This window comes from Pagrus major, chromosome 17 (genome assembly GCF_040436345.1).
Source record: "Pagrus major chromosome 17, Pma_NU_1.0".
In the NCBI taxonomy this organism is placed as follows: Eukaryota; Metazoa; Chordata; class Actinopteri; order Spariformes; family Sparidae; genus Pagrus; species Pagrus major.
In genome coordinates, this window is record NC_133231.1 from 8,694,541 (window position 1) to 8,715,833 (window position 21,293).

Genomic DNA, 21,293 nt, shown 5'->3' on the forward strand with positions numbered 1-21,293 from the left:
AAATGCACAGAACAAAACAGACGCAGTATTTTCTTGTCAGCAGATCTGAGAAAAAGGACAGCTTGCCGTTTGTGCATCATCTGAATGGTTGTTTTAATTATTGGTGGGTTCAGTGTGGCCAGTCAGGAGGCTATATCAAGAAGAACAGACACCCATCTGATTTTATTCCAAGAAGACAGGCAAAAGTACACGGCCGTCGTTAATATAACACTGATTCTTTCAGAACGGGCCCTCCGAAGGCCAGTCACAAGCCTAGCATGGGTTTCTTTCAATACAATAGGCACCCTTACAGACTTATCCTCCCCGTCATCTTCATCATTATAACAATCTTCAGCAGTATGATGCGGCTCAGTCATCAGTTTTAAGTATGACACCAGTGACTTTTCTTTTTCTCTTAAATTTTTGTAAACATGAAAGCAGGCCAGTTGCACAACCCAAAATATGTACTAAAAGTGAGCCAAGAATTATGTAAATGTCAGATCTAAGTTTAACCGACAAAATAAATCCTCTTACACTGTGTTAGGAGTTGATACGGGTGTGATTGCTTTAATTTGCCGCCAAGCAAACGCTACAGAGTTAAGTTTAATACATGTTGAGTTCGGTGCACCACCATGACAAATGAACACACAACCACAAATGTATGACTGTTAACAACTGCTTTGGGGTTTATTTTACAATTGAGAAACAAATGAAACAAACTAATCGGTGCTAAAAAGTTTTTGTTTTTTTTACAATATCGTCGATAAAACATTGAAATGTATAGTCATTGTGCATCGCTTATTTATTTTCCACACCATTTCATGCATCAAATTGGATGCAAGTATAATTAAAATCATTTCTGTAAACCAAGCCAAAGAAGCTAAATTTGTATTTTCTTTAAAAAAGGACATTTTGTAGCTCTACAGCATATATCTATATACACCATCTGTTTTTATTTTTTATCATTTTTGTATATAAAATGACAATATAAAAGTTAGAGAATGCACACACCTTAAGATACAAAGAATGTTGAGCCGTTTCAAATGGTAAGATATGTCTTATGGAGTACTGACATTTCACTGTAATCATTTACATGTAACGGACTGTTCTCTTTACAGTTGAATAAAGCGACACAATTTAGAAAGAGAAAGTTGTAACAAACCATACAACTGGAAAATTGCTATAAGGTGATACTTCACAACAAGGAAAAGTTTTTTGAGCAAACTTGCATACTGACGGCCATTCATTTTTCACTGATTGACTCGTAACCAGAAGCAGCATTTCAGTTTTTCCAAATGTTCACATGATCTTTTTTCTAATACACTGACAGTTTTATGAGCAGGCCATTCATCATCAAAAACATTGCAGTGACAGGAACCCAAAAAGGAGCGGGGGGGAGGGGGGGGAATGATAATCCTTGATCTTTTAAAAATCAATCTGATTTTGACAAATGCAAGATATTTCAAAACATGTTCTCTTTACAAATTCAAAAATCAACCGTCTAAGGTGCTACTTCAGTCTTTCAGGGTATTCTTTCATTCTTTTGGTGTATACATTTAATTTTCACCTTCTTCATATCAAGTATTATACAGTTTTCTATTCCACCAATTCTCTTTCCACTCACCACTTTTACCATTGAAGCAGTAGTTGTATTTTTGCCATGAAAAGATTAAAATCTTGTGTTTAACCTTGATTCACTAAAATACATGCACAGATCAGACAAATAGCATATAAATATATTACAAAATAAGTGTAAAAAAGCTTGGCAAAACAAAAACAAATCAACATGAAAAGACATGGTCCAGTCAGGCAGTTATCACAACAAAAAAAAAAAATTATAAGACCGATTTTTTTCTGGCGGCTCAGTTCGGCCCAGTGCAGTAACTGTGAACAATGTCATTTTAGTGCAATGAAATTCTAATCAGTTCCACAGCTGTCAGTCTCTACCCTCAGCTCGAGACCCCACTTACACCTTCTCTATCTTGTCTAGCTTCTCCAGTTTCTCCAAAGCAGTGACAAACACCAGGTGGTCCTCTGGAGACTTGCCGTGGGTCTTGCTGAGGTGCAGTTTGACTGCGTGTTTGCTGACGAATGTCCGATTGCAAAGTCTGCACTGGTACACAGAGCCTGTGTCGTCCTCTGGCGTGGTCAAGGCTGACAGGGGGCTGCCGAATGTCATTTTGTCTGTGATCACCTTTGAGGCAGCCTGCTGCTCCCGTAGGTGCTCAGCTGACAGTTTGGACAGGTCCTTCAAGCTGAAGCCCAGGTGAGACTCCAGGTGGCCGATGTAGGCGGAGGGAGTCCTGAACTGGGAGGCACAGTCACCACAGAGGAACACGGGCTGGCACGAGTCCATGTTCTTGAGAAACTTGGTGCCCCCAGTCCGTCTCAGCTGGTACTTGACATTTGCCAGCCAGTGGGATATGGTGGTCATGGAGAGGCCTGTGAACTTACAGATGTGGACCCTTTCCTGGGGGCCCAGGTCAGTCATGGCGTAGCGGCCCTCCGACGTCTCCCTCAGGCTAGAGGCGAACTGTGCCTGGAGGATGAGGAGGTGCTGGGGATTCCAGTTGGATTGCCTCCCTTTCCTCTTCTGCACAGGTGAGAGGTCCTCTAGGGCGTCCTCAAATGCGCTGCCGTCGGCGTCCGACTTCTCTGAGATGGAGGAGGGAGTTGAAGATTTAGGTGTCAGTCTTCCGGTGAGGTTCTTTACCATATCGGAAATGTCCATCAGAGCATTCTCTCTCAGAGGAGAGGAGACTGAGTCAGGGAGGGAAATGAGGGGTTTGTTACCATTTAAACTATTGTTGTTCAAGAGCGCTCTGCTGCTGCTGTTGTTGTTGTTATTGTTGCTGTTAGTGGCGGACTTGTGTTTGCTCAGATCTATGGGCTGGTCACTGTTGTCATATAACGGATAGTGGTTGATGGGCTCAGCTGGCTTGCCCTGAGGTGTTGGGTTGAAAGCTGGCTTATCCATCATGCTGTTGCTGATTTTGTAAAGCATAGATAGTGGATCTGCAGCTGGGCTTACTGGTTTGGAGGCCTTACCCAGGTGAGTGTTCATGATTGACTGGAGTGCGCTGAGAGGGTTGATGAAAGGACTTTCCGGTGAGTGATCGGTGATGATGCCAAGACTGTTGCCATTAGTTACCGGGGATTGGCAAGCCTCAGAGCCGTTCTTTGAATGGTTGTTGTGGCCATCTACTAGGCTCTCTTTGGGCTCCTTCTTGCAGATGAGCTCTGAGTCTACACTGCCTGGGCTGCTACTTCGCATACCCGACGGTTTACCTACAGAAAGGTCATTCGGAGATGCTAACTGCTCTCGCTGCTCTCTCAGTGCAGGAGAGGGGGATTTTATTAATGACGGGGCCCGACATCGTTCCAGGCTCACCATCTTCTCCTCCTTTTCTTTTTTCACTGTGGCAGCTTTCCCTGTCACTTTCTCCACAAGCTCCTCCATGGCAGTGACATTGCTCCTGAGTGGGGTTGGGGAGGAAGGGCTCCGTGGCGAGTGGATGACTGAGTTGGGGTCGTTCACCAGGCCCCGTAGCCCACTGTTAAACATTGGCTGCATGTGGACACTCTGGATCATCGGGGGTATAACAGTAGTGGAGCTCTTCATGGCACCCTGCAGCTGGTAGGCTGCATGAATGCTAGGGTAGCCACCCCATGTGGGTGTGCCTGTCTGGGCCTTGCTGATGGCACTGGATACTGTGTTCTCAAGGGATTTAAGAATATCTAAACCCTCTTTCGGGGCTTCCTCCAGATCTTCTTCTCTAAGGTATTTATATGATGTGGTGTCAGTCTCAGATTTCTCACCTGAGTCATCTTTCTCCTCCTTGATTTTTCTCTCCAGTGGCTCACCACCCTCAATCTTTTCATCCTCACCTCCTTCCCTCTTTTCCTCTGAGCCAGAGGACAGGGCAGGGGAAACTGGCTGGGACTTAATGCTAGTGGGAACAGGGAGTCTGGTGGTGGTCGGTGGCAGTGGGATCGACTGAATCTTTTCTTCCACCACTGGGTCAAAAACCAGCTGTTTTCCCTTCTTGGAGGCAGAATTTGTAACCTTCAAAAAGTGACCTGTGACCATCATGTGGGCAGTCAGCTGTTGCAGTGTATCATGAGAGCTCCCACACTCCATGCATTTGAGGATCTGGGCTTTACGAGCTTCAAACTGCCATGTGTAGCTGGCACCGTTCTGGTAGCCATAACGGTTGTTTGGCGTAACATAAGGGTTAGCTGCAGATTTTGTATCTTTGCCAACATCCCCGAGGGATACACTGCCCCCACCACTCCCAGCATGGATAGAGTCTGGGGAGCACGGGGAGACTATAGCATCTTGTATAGCTCGCTTTTTAGCTGAACTGGGCAGCAGTTTAGTGGCCAAGGCTGGCACTGGTTCTTTGAGAGGCACTTTCTGGTAATGCTTGGTCTTGATCATATGAACGCTGAGATCTTGCAGAGACTCAAATGAGTGGCCACAGTACATGCACTTCAGCACCTTCTGGGCATCCTCCTTCCCCTCCATTTCCATCAGGGAGCGCTTGCGTGGTTTGGACCAGCGCTTTCCCTGCTCCTCCTCTTTGTCCTTGTTGTCGTCTCGATAGTGGCCCGTCTCATTCATGTGGACTGTCAAACCCACCAGTGTGTCGTATGCAGCGCTGCAGTCTTTGCAGCGGAACTTGCTTGCACCAGTGAAAACAGAGCCATACAGCTTGTTGTTCTGCCGGTAGAGCTGCACTGTGCTGAAGAGGCTGGGCTCTGGTAAAAGGTGGTAGGGTGTCTGCTGAAGAGTTTTGGCAAGCGCTGCCTGGTGCCAGTCATAGGCCACACCACCATTACTAGCAGCACCACTGCCGCTCCCATGGCTGCTGGTTGCACTGTGGCTGCTAACAGAGCAAGCTGCTGTGCCATTAGTATTGCCACTCGCGCTGCCTGTGTGGTTGACAGTGGTGGTGGAGCTCCTGCCATTATGGTGGCTGCTAGCCATGCTGACCACACTGCTCTTGTTTGTGGTTGTAGTTGTGGAGACAGAAGCAGTGGAGGCGGGCTCTGGAGTGGTGAGGGGACTGTTGACACTGCCAGCTGCAGCAGGCTTGGATTTCATGATGTCCATTGTGATACTGGACCAAGAGGCATCTGAGATGAGGTTTGCATAGACGGCTTTCATCTGTGCCAGGCTATCCTGGAAAGAGAGGCCATTGTTGGGGCGGAAGGGCAAAGTTGTGCCGTCCCTCTCCTGACCATCCCTGGAAGAGGTGCTCTTGAAGTCCGGAAGTCGGTCGCTGGCATCGCTGAGTGGAGACCCATATCCAGCGTCAGGGTTAGTGCCATTGCTGAGTGGAGAGTCTCTGTAACTAGGTGGCTGGCCTCCATCTGCGTCTTCCTCTTCCTCGTTGCACAGGAACTCAGTGTCCTGGCCGTCTAATGAGAGGCCGTCATCCTGCAGGTGCTCTTCCTCATCTTGAGCGCCTGCCTTAAGCTCGTCCTCGGGCATATATGCTGGAGAGAAAGAGAGCAAGAGAGAAAGACAAAACAGAGGAGGAAAGAAGAGAGGGAAAAGAGGTCAGCTCAGTGAAATTAAAGATTTACAGCACACTAACAGGACCACTGTCAAAATAACATGGAATGAATACTCGATGATGGGAAATGTAGGCTTTTATTCTCATCCAATGTGAATGTGTGTATGTGTCTGTATGCATGCATGCATGAGTTTGTGTGTATTTTACACACATGTGGCTCTGAAAGCCAGTGGTGAAAAAAGCCTCCGAGGGAAAAATAAATCACTGAGCTTCTGACAGTTGTCCTTTTCCTTCCCAACTCCCTATTCCTCCACACATGCCTCATGTTCCCCAGGAAATGACTGGCTGTTTGGCCTTGTTAGCCAGCTGCATGCTCGCATGTTCAATTCCCCCCTTTCTCTTTCCGTCTGTCTTCCCCAAGCTTTACTGCCTCTCACTCATCCAGTCGGTGAAGTTCAGCTCCTAACATGTTCAGGTTATGCAAACGATTGGATAGGGAAAGAAACAAAACACTCATCTGGAGATATCACAGCTTTTCCTAACACACTGTGATGAGCCGAAGTTCATTTTCATTTGAGCTAATTAGCAGGAACTTGATTGAGAATGCCACGATGATTGTAGAGGGAAAGGGTCTGGGGAAGAGAGTTGAAGGCTTTGCGAAATTTACGACTGTTGTTTGATCTAAAATGGCATGGACGATGCTTAACACAAAAGACAGATTTAAAAAAAAAAAGAAAAGCGAACACAAGATCAAAGATCGAGGTGTGGGGAAAGAGAAAAAAACAAGAAGGAGATGTAACAGGTTTACCAGTAAAATGTATAAATGCAAATGAGATAGAGGGCTAGACTATGTGTGTGTGTGTGTGTGTGTGTGTGTGTGTGTGTGTGTGTGTGTGTGGATGGGGCATGCTAGGGAAGACACAGCGTGCATCAGTAAGTAGGAGAGACAGGAGGTGGTTAGAGGGAGAAGAAGTGAATGATGTGGGGGAGAAAGAAAAAGTGAGCAGGAGGTGGTGGGTTTGGTGGGCGGGGAGACGGGTCGAAAGAGAAGAGGGAGAAAGAGAGAAGAGAGAGAGAGAAAGAGAGAGGGTGAGGGAGGCAGGGAGACAGGAAAGACGGCCCCCTAGCTCCTTCCTTTATCTCCTTCCTGCATGGTGAGATGTGTGTCCTAGATGCCAGTATCAGTCTCTCCTGATGAAACAGATGTGCTGTCAGCTTCAAACGGCACGCTAACCTGTCATATCATAATCTAAGTGGACATAATACCTGATATATATACACTGGCACCATTTACTGCTGCCTGAGAGGAGATGGGTGGAGGAGGTGGGGGAGGTGAGCAGCTGCACCGTCGACTGTGACTGTGTGATGATGTGCATGTGTGTGCGTGTGAGTGCCTCGGTAAGTGCCTGCATGCTTGCGGATGCGCGTTTGTCCGCATGCTCACCTCCCCGCACCCGTGCGTGTACGTTACGCACTCTGCGGCTCATGCATGTTTGCTCTTACAGTGCAAACCTGAACCCACCGACCATAATATTGCCTATAAGTCTGAGTTCGCTGTGCGTGTACTGATACACCCTTCTCCAAATGAGCAACATACTCCCCTAACGCTTGACAGGATTTCAGTGAAATGAGAGCACTACAGGAGAACCTGGCTGCGCTTCAATCCCACTGACAGACTGAGACCGAGACAGTTTCTAAAACTCCTGAAAATCCCTAACACAGCAGATTAGCATTATGTGCTGTACTCTCTACAACACATCTGCAGAGTGTCTTCTGTTACAGTGCCTTCCCCCTCGCTAACCTGCTTCCAGAACAGGAGGCTATCAATACATATCAGCCACTTAATATACAAAGCTTCCTGCAGAACGGCTATCCATTCTTTACAAGCCCACACCAACTGTGCAAACATACAGTAGGAATTACCTATGTGAGTCCCTCTCACTGGCTGCAGCAAAAAAAATAGCTAAACCCCAATAATTGGCAGTGCTTAATACACACACACACACACACACACACACGCAGACAGCAGGAATGAGAAGCAGCAGATCAGAAATATCCCTGGGTGAGTGACAAAACACAGACTGCAGCAGGGAGGGGCTTCGAACAATGAGCAGGTCGCCAGGGAACCCTTTGACGATCCCTGTCAATCAATGCCTGTCCTGCCATGTTGTCATGGAAACAACAAAGAGGGAGATATCAAAAGCACACAGACAAAAGACTGGCAGAGACAGACATCTGTAAAAATCACAGGCAGCAAGTGGACGGTTTCGCAAACCATAAATGTACAATACCAGTGATGAAACGTGGCACACGGCAGTCTGAAATAAATGATCTCTCCATCTGTTTTGAGACGCTGCATCTATTCTGACAGGATGCTAAAATCTGAAGCATGAGAGGAAGGAAAAATATTAAGAGCTACACATCAACTCTATCTGTCCAATCACCACAACTTGAATATGTGTGATTTTGACTAGCGACTAGATTAAGCTCCTTCTCTTGTCCTGGACGCACATATGCCGAGCAACACCAGCAGCGAGGGGGCGGGCTGGGGAAGGGGCAGGGCTGGCGTGCCGTCCCTGGCGGTTTGGTTTGCCGAGCGGGTGATGGCTGTGAGCAGGGCCATCTGCACGGGCGCCAAAGCGCCTGTCACTTTTGCTCGGGGACGTGCCGCCATCAAGGAGACAGGCGGCAGCGTGGCCAGGATAGCACTGCAGACTCACTGTCAGAAGCAGCAGCGATCAAGCCCACCACCAGCCACGCCAGATCACCAACAACACACAGCGAGGAAGCAGGAATTAGCATCTTAGTGCATCTCCCAATACCTACACATATGGTTATTACACAGTTAATAAAAAGGGATATGAAATGTGTTAAGCACCAGAAAGGGTTTGTAGTAGCCCCTTTGGATGTTATAATGGCCTTTTTAAAAATGCATAATGCACAAATGGATTGACAGACACACTTTATGGTGCTGTAAAGTAGCTGTTATCAAAGTCAATGTCTCAGGCTACCAGATATACTTTGGGCAAGAGACCCATTTACTCTTGAACTCTTATCTCTCGTTGATTAGAGATAAGAGCTCAAGAGTGTGTGTTTTGTTCTCAGCTGCCTTATTTATTATTATTCTTATTTAAATGAGAGCGTTCCTGAAGGACTGCGCAAACTAAAGTACCCATGAAGCACCCTCGCTTGTGATTTGTGCCCGAAAGTAAAAAGATTAAAGAATGCAATGCGTCATTACAGACTTGCACCCTGTGATCTGGTTTGTGCAGGTTTAACACTAGCTCTCAGAGTGTGTGTGCCGTGTGCTATTTTGCAGAACACACACAGTCAGTTTGATATGATGTTTTTGTGATGAAAAGACTGTGGTGAACGCCCTGCGTCCTGCCTCAACACAACACTGGGCCTCACAATGGGACACCGCGATCGACCTAAGCGCTGATCATCTCCAAAACATTCCCCCTCACACGCGGCTCGACTTTTTTGTACGACTTGATTTTTGTAAATGATACAAAATGAAATACGACCAGCAGACACGTCAGCATTCTGGCAAGGAGCAGAGCAGAAACATATCACTCCTTTTCAAAACTTTGCTATCTTTCTCCGCCCTGCCCATTCTTTTTTTTTTTTTTTTGCCTTCTCCCTTTTCTTTGCTGAGAGTCTGCTGGTTGTTAAATCAATAAAACTCTCTGTCAGGCTCGCGGAGCTTCACCATTTGGCCGCTGTCAAAGCCAAACAAACCAGATAAGAAAGGCAGAAAGGCGATGAAACGAAAGAGAGAGAGAGAGAGAGAGAGAGAGAGAGAGAGAGAGAGAGAGAGGAAAAAGAAGGGGATGAAACCAGTCAGCCTCCCCCTCGCCACCACCTCCACCATCAGCCCCATTTCTCCAACACCCCTCTTTCTATTTATTTACACACATTTCTTTATTTATTTGATGTGAGTTTGGGAAGAGGGGGCAATCACGGCAGTCATTTGCGGCACTAATGTCCAATCACGGGCCCCTTCACTCATGTGATTTAGGCAGTGCTGGAGTGGGTTCGCAGCCGAGAATGCTGGGGAGGGTAGGCGGTGGGTGCAGGGGGGGGGCAGAGGCCGTTTAGGCCGGCCCCTAATAGGAAACTGGCAGTCTTATTCCTTCCCCAGATTCTGTTTGTCACCCCGCTCTCCATTACGTGCCTCTCAACCCTGATGGCTTTGGACAGGAGCTGATCAAAAAGCCATCGCTTGACCTACACGCCGTGGCAGAACGAGACTCGCGCCCTGCACAGGGAGAGGGGGAGAAAGGGAGATGAGATAGAAGAGAAAGGGGGAGGAGGAGGAGTAGGAGGGGTGTATGTGCTGAGAGGAGAAAGAGTGCGGCGGCGAGGAGGGAGGATGGAGGAGGGATGAGGAGGGGAGGAGTGGGTGATAGCTCTCGGACCGGGACAAGAGGGCTGTAAATAAAATGACATTATTATTTCCTCTGTCCCGTCATGTAGAAAAGCCAATTATGGTAATGCTGCTGCCGGCGTGTCAGAGGGAATGCTGGGATGTGCTTCCCGTGAAGCGGCTAACATGAGAGCAATGCCCTGATCAGGAACACAGGCCTCAGTTTGACAAGAGACTGTACAGATAGGGAGAAGAAAAGAGAGGGAAACAAGAGATATGAAGCTAACAACAAAGCTGCAGCTGGGCCTTGTTTTCCTAACAGATAAATATTGAGCTATCTGCTGGAGGAAAGATCTTTTTTGAAAAATCAACCCATTACAGCTGACAAAATGAAGTTTTGTGGATCCGGAGTCTGAATGGGGCACAGTTTACTCTCACAATTTACTCTTTATTATCCTGATCGTATTTCACTCTCACTGCCACAGTCATATATTCATAAGCTGCATCGAGTTGTGGAAATCCCTTTATATTTTTGTGAAAAATCAACAAGCAACAAAAGCAAGCACCCGCGAGGAGGCGTGTCGCGCCGATTCTTAATAAGTGTGGCTCCCTGATATGAGAATGATTGAGAAGCCCGAACCTGGGAGACGCTATCAACCTGAAAAGTTCAGGAGTTCGTGAATTATACTCTGTCACACCTCAAAATTTGACGAGATGAATTATGCAAAGATGGCGGTGAAAGAGCCGGATATTGAGGGTGAAGGCGATCATTTACTTTAGGAGCTAATTCGTTCTCGTCTCATCTCAGGCTTCTCCCGGTATCCCGTTCTTAAAATTCCTCCTACGCTTGATAGGGGGGCTCTCCTTAAAATAATTCCTCAGCTACCTTTCTCTTTTCACTCCCCCTCTTTCTCTTTGCCTCCCACCCTTCTCCTCCTCCCTCCTCCTCTCTCCAGCCTTGCTCACATGCCCACATGGGCCCCTCCCAAGCGGAATAATGGGAGCATATGGCCTAGGCAGCACCTACAGGGCCTTAAATAACTGCTGCAGCATTCCAGCTCGCTGTACCAATTTATCTCTCACCCCCACCTCCACCCTGTTTCAAAAACACTTGGAGCCTGAGTTGAGCTCAGCAGACAGCAGCGGATGGGACGTGTTGTTCTTCAGACACACAGCTACATAATGGACTGACGCAGAAAGTGGTGTGAATGTGAATAAGTGCTGTGCAAACAGGATTAGTGGTGAATTTCTGTATTATTGGCAGATATTCAGTGAGTCAAGCGGCAGCCGTTGCAGTGATCGTTTGCGCTGGTGGCTCCGTGCAAACACTTCACGTCATGTTGATTTACAGTAGGCCGGTAGCATTATGTAAAGTCAACGCGCTGATCTGTTGGAGAGCAGTTTGTTAGTGTGTTTTGCACTGCAAGCAGGACGGCGATGTTGGATTACCTGCCAGTCTGTCCTTCTAAAACTTTGGTCCATACTGTATCTGCACAACTGCTGGCCAGACAAAGATGGGAGAAAATCTTCCTGGGCTTTGAGAGACTGGTCTGTTCCCAAAGGAGTTCAAGTTCATTGAAATGTTTGCTGATAAGACTATCAGATACTGATACGGCAGGTTGTCACATCACTTCCTCTTGCGATACCTTATTGATGTACTAACGCCAGATTCCCTGACAATTTTACTTCACAGATGTCAGTCAAAATTTTGTTTTCCTCCTTTCCCAAAGTGCTCCCATGGCTCATTTTGTTTTTTTGCGTTGTTTTTCCTTTTTCCGGTTCTGACCATTAACCTGCTGTAACTTCCTGTAATTGGTCCAAAAGTCTGAACATTCCCAAATAATGTTTTCACAGTATAATCGAACCGAAATCTGGTTCAGTTCGATCCGGACCGAGACCACCCCTTTCGGTTGAACCAATGTTCGGCAGATTGGTGCGGACTGTGATTTGGTGGGACCACTAAGCTAAGTCTATGCACTTTTTTGTTAATCCTAAATGACGTATTTCACTGTATCAAGTATCACAGAATTGCTGAATCGTGATACCATCTTTATCTTGGGCATCGTATCGTGATAGAAGATCTTCAGGCTCATGCTATAAGCTCCTTTGAATAACAGCATCAGCTAAATACCAGCGCACTATAGATTGATGTGAACAAGATTATTGTTCTGTAAAGTGAGGTGGGGTCAGAGGTCAGGCAGGTAGACAGTGCTAAGCTGGCCCAGGTCATGTTCTCATGTAAATATGTCAATATGTCCCACAGACATCCTTCTATCTGACCTCCACAGGATGGATATATGGATTGATGGGAGGTCTATATATTTGTGCATATTATTGGGCAGGTGTAAGATCCAAAAGGCATGTGGGCAGGTTTTGAAAGTGTGTGCGTGTGTGTGTGTGTGTGTGTGGGTAAGTGCGAGAGAGTGAGTGTGAAAGGTGCTGCTGTTTTATTTATAGAGCAAGCGCTATTTATACCCAACTCAAAGATCAGTTCAGAGAAGCAGCTTGTGGGCCACAGCCAAGATCACTCTCCATTACTGTGCATGCACAAAACTCTCACACAAACGCACACACACACACACACACACACACACACACACACGAATGCTTACACCAAAGCCTGGGCTGCAAGCACTACCGTCTCCGCTTTTTACACATGCACGCAGCTACAACACAGGGAGACATTTACAGTATATCCAGCCGTGTGTTAGTTGGTGAAGGGGCGGATGGAGGGTGGGGTGGTGGTGGTGGTGGTGGGTGGGGGCAAGGGGGAGGGGGGTACACTGACTGACTGAGTGTTCTTCATGGAGTACAGCAGGCTTTAACATGCTGTGGGATCAATACAGTGAACCAGCGCCAATCGATTGCAATTCATCTAGCTTTTTTTTTTTTTGCTTTTTTTTTTTTCAATTTCATTCTCACCCACTCACACTCCACATTGAGCTGCTGCTGCCGCTGTCTTGCGAGGCAATACATAAATAAACATACACACATATGCATACACGTGAACGCATAAACACAATAACACATACACACACACACACACACCTGAGTGGCTGGAACGATTGCGCCCTCCGTGCAAACGCGGGGTTCAATAAACCCGTATAGAATTTATTTATTTTTATTGAGCATATCAGCCCATCCTGGTCTTCTCTGCATAACAAGGCCTGTATAATTAAACCATAAATTTCAGTGGGCTCCTTTAATTACCACAGACAATGTCAGGAGGCAGCAGAGTAAACAAATGGCTTTGAAGTGAGCAAGGGGAAAAAAAGTGCTTCGACACAGCAATGGAGAAGCTGTTCATTTTGGTGGGGATGTTGTTGCACTTGAAAAGGATAAAATGTTCAAAAGAGTGTACGTGAGCGGGGAGTACAGTATGTATTTTTTTTCCCCACCCTCCTGCCGTTTCTAAGAATGCTTTTGAGGGATGCAGGTTTGCTGTAGAGTGAAGGGAAGAATAATCAGTGTATCGCTGCGAGCATGACGATGTGCAAATATGTATATTTGGATGAGCATGACACGCCTGCAACAACTAATAAAGTATGTCAGGAAGTGTGTGTGTGTGTGTGTGTGTGTGTGTGTGTGTGCGTGTGTGTGTGTTTAAGCATTTGTTTTTCCTGAACAAACAGACAGCACAGGAGGTGCCTTTGTTTCTGTACATAATTTATTGGAAGCCAGAGGTTCTTGTCCCTCTTGACCATGACTGTAAACGTCTGCACGGTCTTATATAGTATATATGCGCTTGTGTGTGTGTGTGTGTGTGTGCGTGTGTGCACGCTTTAGGTCAATGTCAACACACAGACCTGTTTCCCAGCAGCTTAGCTAATTACACAAGAGCCCTGAAGGCCACTTAGAACAGGTTAGCTAATTAACAAACAGGCTGATTGCAGATTAATTGAGAGGTGTTCCTAATCTTCACCCCTAAACGCAATGACAAATGCTAACTGGCGCTAATTAGGCCGGTATGGAGAGCCGAGAGTCGAGGTTGTATTTACAGTTAGCGCGGCTCATATGGACGTGTGGCTTATATCCAGCTGCCTCTCACAGACCTGCCGACAGGTTAGGCAAATAAAACTTCAGGGAAACTACGCGTATAGTTTCTCCAGCTGGCTTTTCACAGTCTAAACAGTGTGAGTGTGTATTTTATCCTTGTGTTTTTAATTAGTTTGTGAGTTAGCTCTTTTGTAGCGTTTGAATTTTTTATCATTATCAATTCTGTTAGCAAACAGCGGTGAATTCTTTTATTTATTGCCTGCAATTTTAGCTGTCATATTTGTTTGCTTTTACCTTAATTTACACTACTTCTTATGTTAACATAATAATTATCATGCTTGCTTGTGTACTGTAATTACTATTATGGTTTTTCTTCACAGTCTTGGCTCTGAGCTCTATATCCCATCGGCAGTAAACACTTCTCCCCATCTGAGCTCCGAGTTACCTGTGATTAAAATGTTCCTCGCTTCCTTTGAAAACACCCTCTCATATGTTCAAGTTAAGACTATAATGCTTGCAGTTGACCTTTCCATGGTGTGTGTGGGTGTGTGTGTGTGTGTGTGTGTGTGTGTGTGTGTGTGTAGGATTTGGGTGCATTCATGTGTGCTCCAACATGAATGGCGTGCGTAGGTCATGAAACCTGAAACGGCTGCGACACAATGGGCTATGGTGGATTACAGCGCCAAAGTGAAGAGAAATAGGCCCCTCAGCAGGGATCTGAACCAGCACCCATCTGTGGGACCGTCACCTGTCAATAGAAAACAGCCCCCCCAACCCTCAAATCCCCCTCCACACACACACACACACTCAATCTTGCAATTTTCACAGCCACTAAAACTACTCCCCAAGGCCCGACTTCTTCCAACTTCCATCTGCCTGGATACATTTATCATACAGCTCCCCTGTCTATCACACACACACCTGTGCCTTTTAAGCTGCCCACTCCCCCTCCCCACACACACACACAAACACACACACACTCAAATTCCACCTGGCCTCCTTCAACCTCTGACCCCACCCTCACCCTATAGTCTCCCTCCCTCCTATAATCCTTCCCTCCAATCCATCGACTCCTTCGCTTCCTTCTGTCTTCTGCACCACCTGCGCTTTTAAATCCCCGCATCAGGATGGACCACTTCACCTGAACACACACCGCCAATAAACACAAACACGCGCGCGCACACACACAAGCATCCTCACCCAAATCCCAGGAAACACACACACACACGCACACAAATATACACAAGTATGTACAAACACACACACACATGCACTGTCCCTGACAAGACAACAGCCAGCAGCAGCTGCTTCCATCTCCTAGCAACGGCCAGCCTGATAGATGACCCAACGATGGATAATTACCGTAAATCACCGCGGCTCACACACTGAAGGAGAGAGAGGGGCGAGAGAGCTTGAGAAAGAGTGGGGAAAGAAAGAGAGAGCGAGAGAGTAGGGACTGAAAGGGATCAGAAATAGAGGGCTGGGACTGGTCATGTGTGCACTAATGCACCTTGATGAGCTCGAAATTCGTCGGCCTCTTAGTGCACACGCACAAAATGCATCATTCACACTCCAGCACTCCTGTACGTATGCTTGAACGTGTCATAAAAATACACATCTGCATATGTGCACTTGTCCGCATGCACACTCAGAGGTACACACTGGCTGCACTGTCGCTGTAATTTGAAACCACAGGCCCCGCCTCCCTACAGAGGTGCTTGTCCGTCACAGATTCACCTCTTTAACACACAGGCACGAATCAAAGGCCAAACAAGGCTGTAGGGCGGGTTCTAACACTCCTGTGTAAAGAGGGTGTATGGTATAACACAAAACTGAACAGAAAAAAAAAACAGAATATCACAGAGTTTTTTGGTCAGTGTGATCAATCTTTAGACGAAGCTGCACCTGAAAGTTCCCCTGATATTACTTCCTTTTTACTTCAAAATTGATTTTTAATAACTTGTCCATAATCTTTGAACCCTCCAGTGACGATGATGAAACACATTTGCATAAAGTCCTCCGTTCCACGCATTCTAAATTTAGCGAGATGACAAACTACCTCCAGAAGTTTTAAATAATTGCACTCTGGACAAAGTTTACTCCAAATTATCAACAGATCGCCGATATGCACACGCAGCTGCTCCGTTTACTTCCCCTTCATTTTCTGCTCTCCCAGACATGCAATCTGTCCCTCTCTTTCTTTCCTCGCTCACCCCCCTCCCTCCTCCCTCCCTGCGCGAGTCCTGGCTGCTGCAGACATTTGATCTGGCTGCCTTGTGATAGATTGACAGGTAATGAGGAGGTTGAAGGGGCGTTGGAGACGGGAGCAGGTGTTCAGCACAGTCTTTTTGGCCAGCACTAAGCTGCCATGTCCTTCACTGCTGCACCGCACCACTCCGCTTCCTCCCCTCTCTCGTTCATTCTTTCCCTCCGTCTTTCCTTCCTCCTTTTCCACCATCCCCCCTTTTTCCCTTCCTGAGAGAAGAGGACTGTGCAATCCATCACGCGGTGACACGGTCGGACATAAACTGTCTTTATATGGGGAAAAACGCACGGGCCGTGGAAATAAATAGAGAAACGAACATCGAGTCCCATGCTGGCAGCAGCAAACTAGGCCTCGGACTGATCAGTCAAACTGCGTCGAGGAGAGGATGAGACTGATTTGGAGCATCCTGCGTAGAGGAGACCGATGTCGCTTTTTTAGATGCTGGTTCTTGTACCGATATGACTTCTAACATGCTAAAAAAAAGTGTTTCCCCTCAACCTGTACTCGTACGAAAGCCTCTGAAGCGGCATTTCATCCATCATATAATTCCAAAACTCTCTCCAAAGCCAAACTAATGACATTCTTTTAGATTTAGCAGCTCTACAAGGCAGGGAGTGCTGGTTTCCTTGCAGGATTTACACACTTAAGGTGGTGAGTAAATCCTCCCACACCACACTGAGGAGCATTTTCCGGTCAGCCACCTGAAACAAAAACATTACTAACGCTTTCATATTCACCTGCTGTAGTCAAGGCAGCGTTCCTCACTACATCACATCGGAGGTGGGCAGCCTTCTCTGGCCAAATTCCAACAAGAAGCCAATATTAGGAAACATACTGTACAGTATATATCAGTCTGACGCTATCTGAGTCACTCTACACTTTGACCTGCTTCAATCCTGCTGACATAGCGGAGCGCCGCTGCGCATCATACCTCACAAACTAAGGAGGAGGAGAGAGCAGAGAGGAGGATGATGAGTGGGAAGACGGAGCAAGAAATCTGAGGACGGGGAGAAATAAGGACGAGCTGAATCAAAGAGGTGGACATGAATGTTTTCAAATGTGCAGCAGAGATCATTCGGTTCGGTTCTGAGTGAGGGCGGGTTGTTGCTCTGCTGCATTTAGGTTTTTTGTTTTCGGTGGCGTTTCACAAAGCAGACAATGAAACGAAATATCTTTGTCTTTAAACTGTAATTCATGAATAGTTTAACCTTGAATGACTGGGGTTAGGGTTAGGGCTTGCTGCAGTTGGCGTGGATCACCTGAGTGTGAAATCCAAACTCATTTCCAACGTACTGGGAAACTTTCTAACTGCAGAATATCTCTGGGACATATGGCTGCTGCTGTAGCTTTCAAGCAAAGGTGGAGCTTGTTTTCGTCACAAGAGCCAGCGGACAGAGACAGTGGTGGTATGGGGGGGGGGGACAAGGCCCGAGCCTATAAATCCACCCCTCCAGTTTATTACCCAACATTAAAGGACATGTCACCCTCCTAAATCAGCAGGCCGCGAGGAGACAGCAGGGCTAAAACAGGGAGCATTTACATGTTCTCAACATTCCTGAGAGGTGAACAAACCGCTCGACCAGCTTCCTCCCGTTCTATCAACATCACGGCTCTAACTATGTGAGATTACGCACCGCGTGATGGATGCCATCGGCTTGCTGTCATGACGGACCTCTCCGAGGCAAAGTGAGAGTTTGGACACGAAGAGAAATGCATGTGTCCTGTTATCTTGGTTTTGTTTCTAATGGCTTTAAACGCTGAAATCCAGCACCTGGTCAGACGTCCGATCGCCTTTCTTACTTATTCATAGCTACAAAAAACAGCTTCACCTGGACAGCCTTACAGACAGTTTAATTATTTAAAATAACACCAGATAAGAGTGTGTAGAATTAAAGAGGAAGCCACCGAGCTTAAAATTAGCCTTTCCCAATTGTCACCCTACTCAAAGAGAACCTGTTTTCTGAAAAAAAAAAGTAAAAAAAAAACCCGTCATTGACGCGCAATCACATTCAAACACACTCGCCTGTCAGTTTATAACTCTCCTACTCTCACACACACACGATGACACACTCACGCACACACACCGTCCAAAACGTCGTCCGACACACAAATAGACACCCACACATACACACTTTTTAAGCCCTCGCCTGGCATCAGCTGTCACACAACCTGTCTCGGAGAACTAAGCAGAGACAGACGCTGTCAACTTAGAGTGCCTCAAATGCCCACATCCAGCCAGGCAGAGGAGAAATCAAGCCTGTCTCCCAGTATAATTTGCGCTAATCCTTCATGGGAGATAGTAAAGTCTATGGCATATCTGCCTAATAGCATCAGTCACCGGCAGGTTCTAATCTCATATTTAGACCCATTTCCATCACGGACTGACGACAAAAGCACCAGCACAAAGTGTGATTACCTTCTTATTTTTTACATTTCTGCATGACTTGACTCCTGATAATGGCGGTGAGGGTGGCGGCGGGGAGGAGGAGGAGGGGTTCTGGGGGGGGGGATTTTAAAAACACGAGAGGTAAAAACTTTGAGGTTCTTTTCTTCGTGGAAGAAGAAAGTCATTTCAGGCGACTACAGACGACAGGTGAGACAGAGAGAAAAAGGGGAGTGAAGTAAGTGGCGAACTGTATCAGGAGAGGAAAAAGTGGTGGTAAAGAGAGTGAAAACCTTTCAGTCAAGAGCCTGCGCACACTCACCCGCATTCTACACGGCCTCGCGCACGCACACCCTTATGCGCTCTCGCACACACTCTCCTTTTCAAAGCGTTTTACAACCTGTGGTGTTTGTCCTGCTCTGCTGGCTGCTTTACCACGTGCATTTGAATGCCGACTGGAGTGCATCCCTCTCTTTCAGGCAGCGCCATAAAAGACGACACACACAATGAGGGCTCTTTTCAGCCGAGCGGGGCTGCCTGGGGGTAGGGAAGCACCTCCAAAACCGCCACAGCACTTCAACTCTCGGGGGCACAATGAGGTGCTGAGCCTTGATGAATAATAAGAGATTATTCATAAAGATGACAAACAGAACAGAAACAAACTATACAAAGTGTGCGCATGAAAAAGTCCTTTTTAGTCGCAGCTTTCGCTTCTGCAGAGTGTGTTGTCTGTGTTTTGCGTGTGTGAGTGTGTCTCCAAGAGTGACCTGGTGAGAGGAGGGAGACAAAAAGAAGGGGAGGCAGTGCAAGGATCCTAATGAAGCCGTAAATCAGAGTCCGATGAGAACAGACTCTGAAGGAGGATCACATCACTGGAGATCAATGCAGACAGCCACACACACACACACACACACACACACACACACAGAATAAAGACGAGAAACACTCAGACACAAACACATGCCAGAATTCCCAAGCGAGGCCGACTTATGAAGGTACGGGCGAGTACATGAGCACACACACACACAAAGTGACACACACTTTCATCTACGATCTATTAAACTTCTGCCACGCTGCCCCCCCCCCCTCCCCCCTCCCTCCACCCAGAACCCACCCATGGGCTCAGGAGTCCCACCTCCTTGTTCAATCCCGCTCGTCTGAATAATATCGGCTGTGATGAATGGCGCCATAACTCTGATATCCACAATCAATCTCTGCTTTAAAGACACATCCATCTGTAATGCTGATGTCAGGGCGGGGGGGTGCACGGGGAGGCGGGTGCACGCCTGACCCCCCAATGGGCCATGGGGAGGCCGGCTGGGGGGGGGGGGGGCCAAGGGCGTCGATTGAAGGGAGAAGGTGGAGTTGCGGGGCCACTGAGTGATGTCTGTCAGCTCACATCTGGCTACAAAAATAAATGAGGCTTATGAAGACGAATGAAAAGGGGCTGTCCTGACGGTCACACACAGGCCGGCAGAATGCACCAAGAGGAGAAAGGAAGGAGGTGAAGAGGACAAAGAAGAGAACGGATTGATAGAGGAGATAGTTTTCTCTTTCTTGATCTCCTTATAAACGCCAAAGTTGTTGAACACACGTGTACGTTTAGCATCAACACGAGCCGAGGAGTCCGCAGGTGCCAAAATGCGCTTCAGAACTGTGCAAATATGATTGTTGAATCATGCTTTAGCAAAACTTGGCTCACAACCACTCAAGAAAAAGAGAAAACAAAGATCTCAAAATGGCCAAAATGACTGAAACTGTCAGCCCTGAACTCCTATCTATGGCTGCCTGTACAAGAGAGAGGGGGGGGGGACTATTTAGTGGGCTGAGGGGAAAGGGGGGGCGCCGTGAACTATCCATGACCTTTTCCAAGGGTCACCTCTCAGTGACACCGCCACTGAATATTCCTCTTAATGATGTACCACATCTTTTAACCCCCGCAGACAAAGCAAAGAAACATTATACTGTCAGGAGGGCTCCCCCACAACTTTTTTTTCTCTCTCTCTCTTTTTTCCCCTCACTCACTCACTCACTCTGTCTCTCTCTCTGTCTCTGTCTGCTCGCCACCTCGTGCTGCCCCCGAGTCGGGCTTCTTAATAATTAAACAGAGAATTTCACCCAAAAGTTTTTCAGCTGTTCTTCAGGCGATCTGATCTGCCAGAGACCTGGCTGCCTGGCTGGATTCTAGCAGTAGAAATATAGTCTGTTTAGTCTGGTGTTAGCAAAAAAAGTAAGGGAGCGGACACTGTTTTCAAAAGACGATGCGTGCTTGCAAGATGTATTACAATAGTGTGAGGTTGAAAACCCGAGCATGTGTTTGAGAAATCTGTCCTTGTACATTGATTTCTATCACACCTAACCAATGGAAATGTCCTCGCATCTGAGAAATGGTAGTGATCAAAACCTGGATGGGTTAACTTAATTTTAAAAGACATTACCTTTTCATTCATTTAATGTGATAAAATACGGTTATCAAATAGTAAAACTGGTTCAGAATTATGCAATTTCTTTAGGTATAGTATGCAGATTTAGATTGAAGATTTTACTTGATCTCTTCTCATTAACGTTTTGACAAAAATGTGCAGCTTATTTGCTCGCACTTGCTCAAAAGTAAAGTAAGATGTAGCTCAGTGGTGAAGAAACATGGCAAAAAGGACAACACTGCCTCAATAACTGCAACCAAACAGAAGAGGCACATTATTGCATTAAAGGGGCATTATGTAGTTTTGGAGAATAAATTCAAACTCAGAATTGTAATATTTACAATATTAATGAAGT

The 21,293-nt window shown here is 46.7% G+C and overlaps 1 protein-coding gene across 1 annotated transcript in view; it reads right to left on the bottom strand.

Moving 5' to 3' along the window:
* Positions 1-641: 641 nt before the first annotated feature.
* Positions 642-21,293, bottom strand: part of LOC141012524 (teashirt homolog 1-like) — a 34,484-nt gene continuing 13,832 nt past the window's right edge. Inside the window, exon 2 of the mRNA XM_073486031.1 lies at positions 642-5,481. Within this exon, the coding sequence (XP_073342132.1) occupies positions 1,946-5,481 (3,536 nt within the window). The 3' untranslated portion in view covers positions 642-1,945. The remainder of the gene's footprint in view (positions 5,482-21,293) is intronic.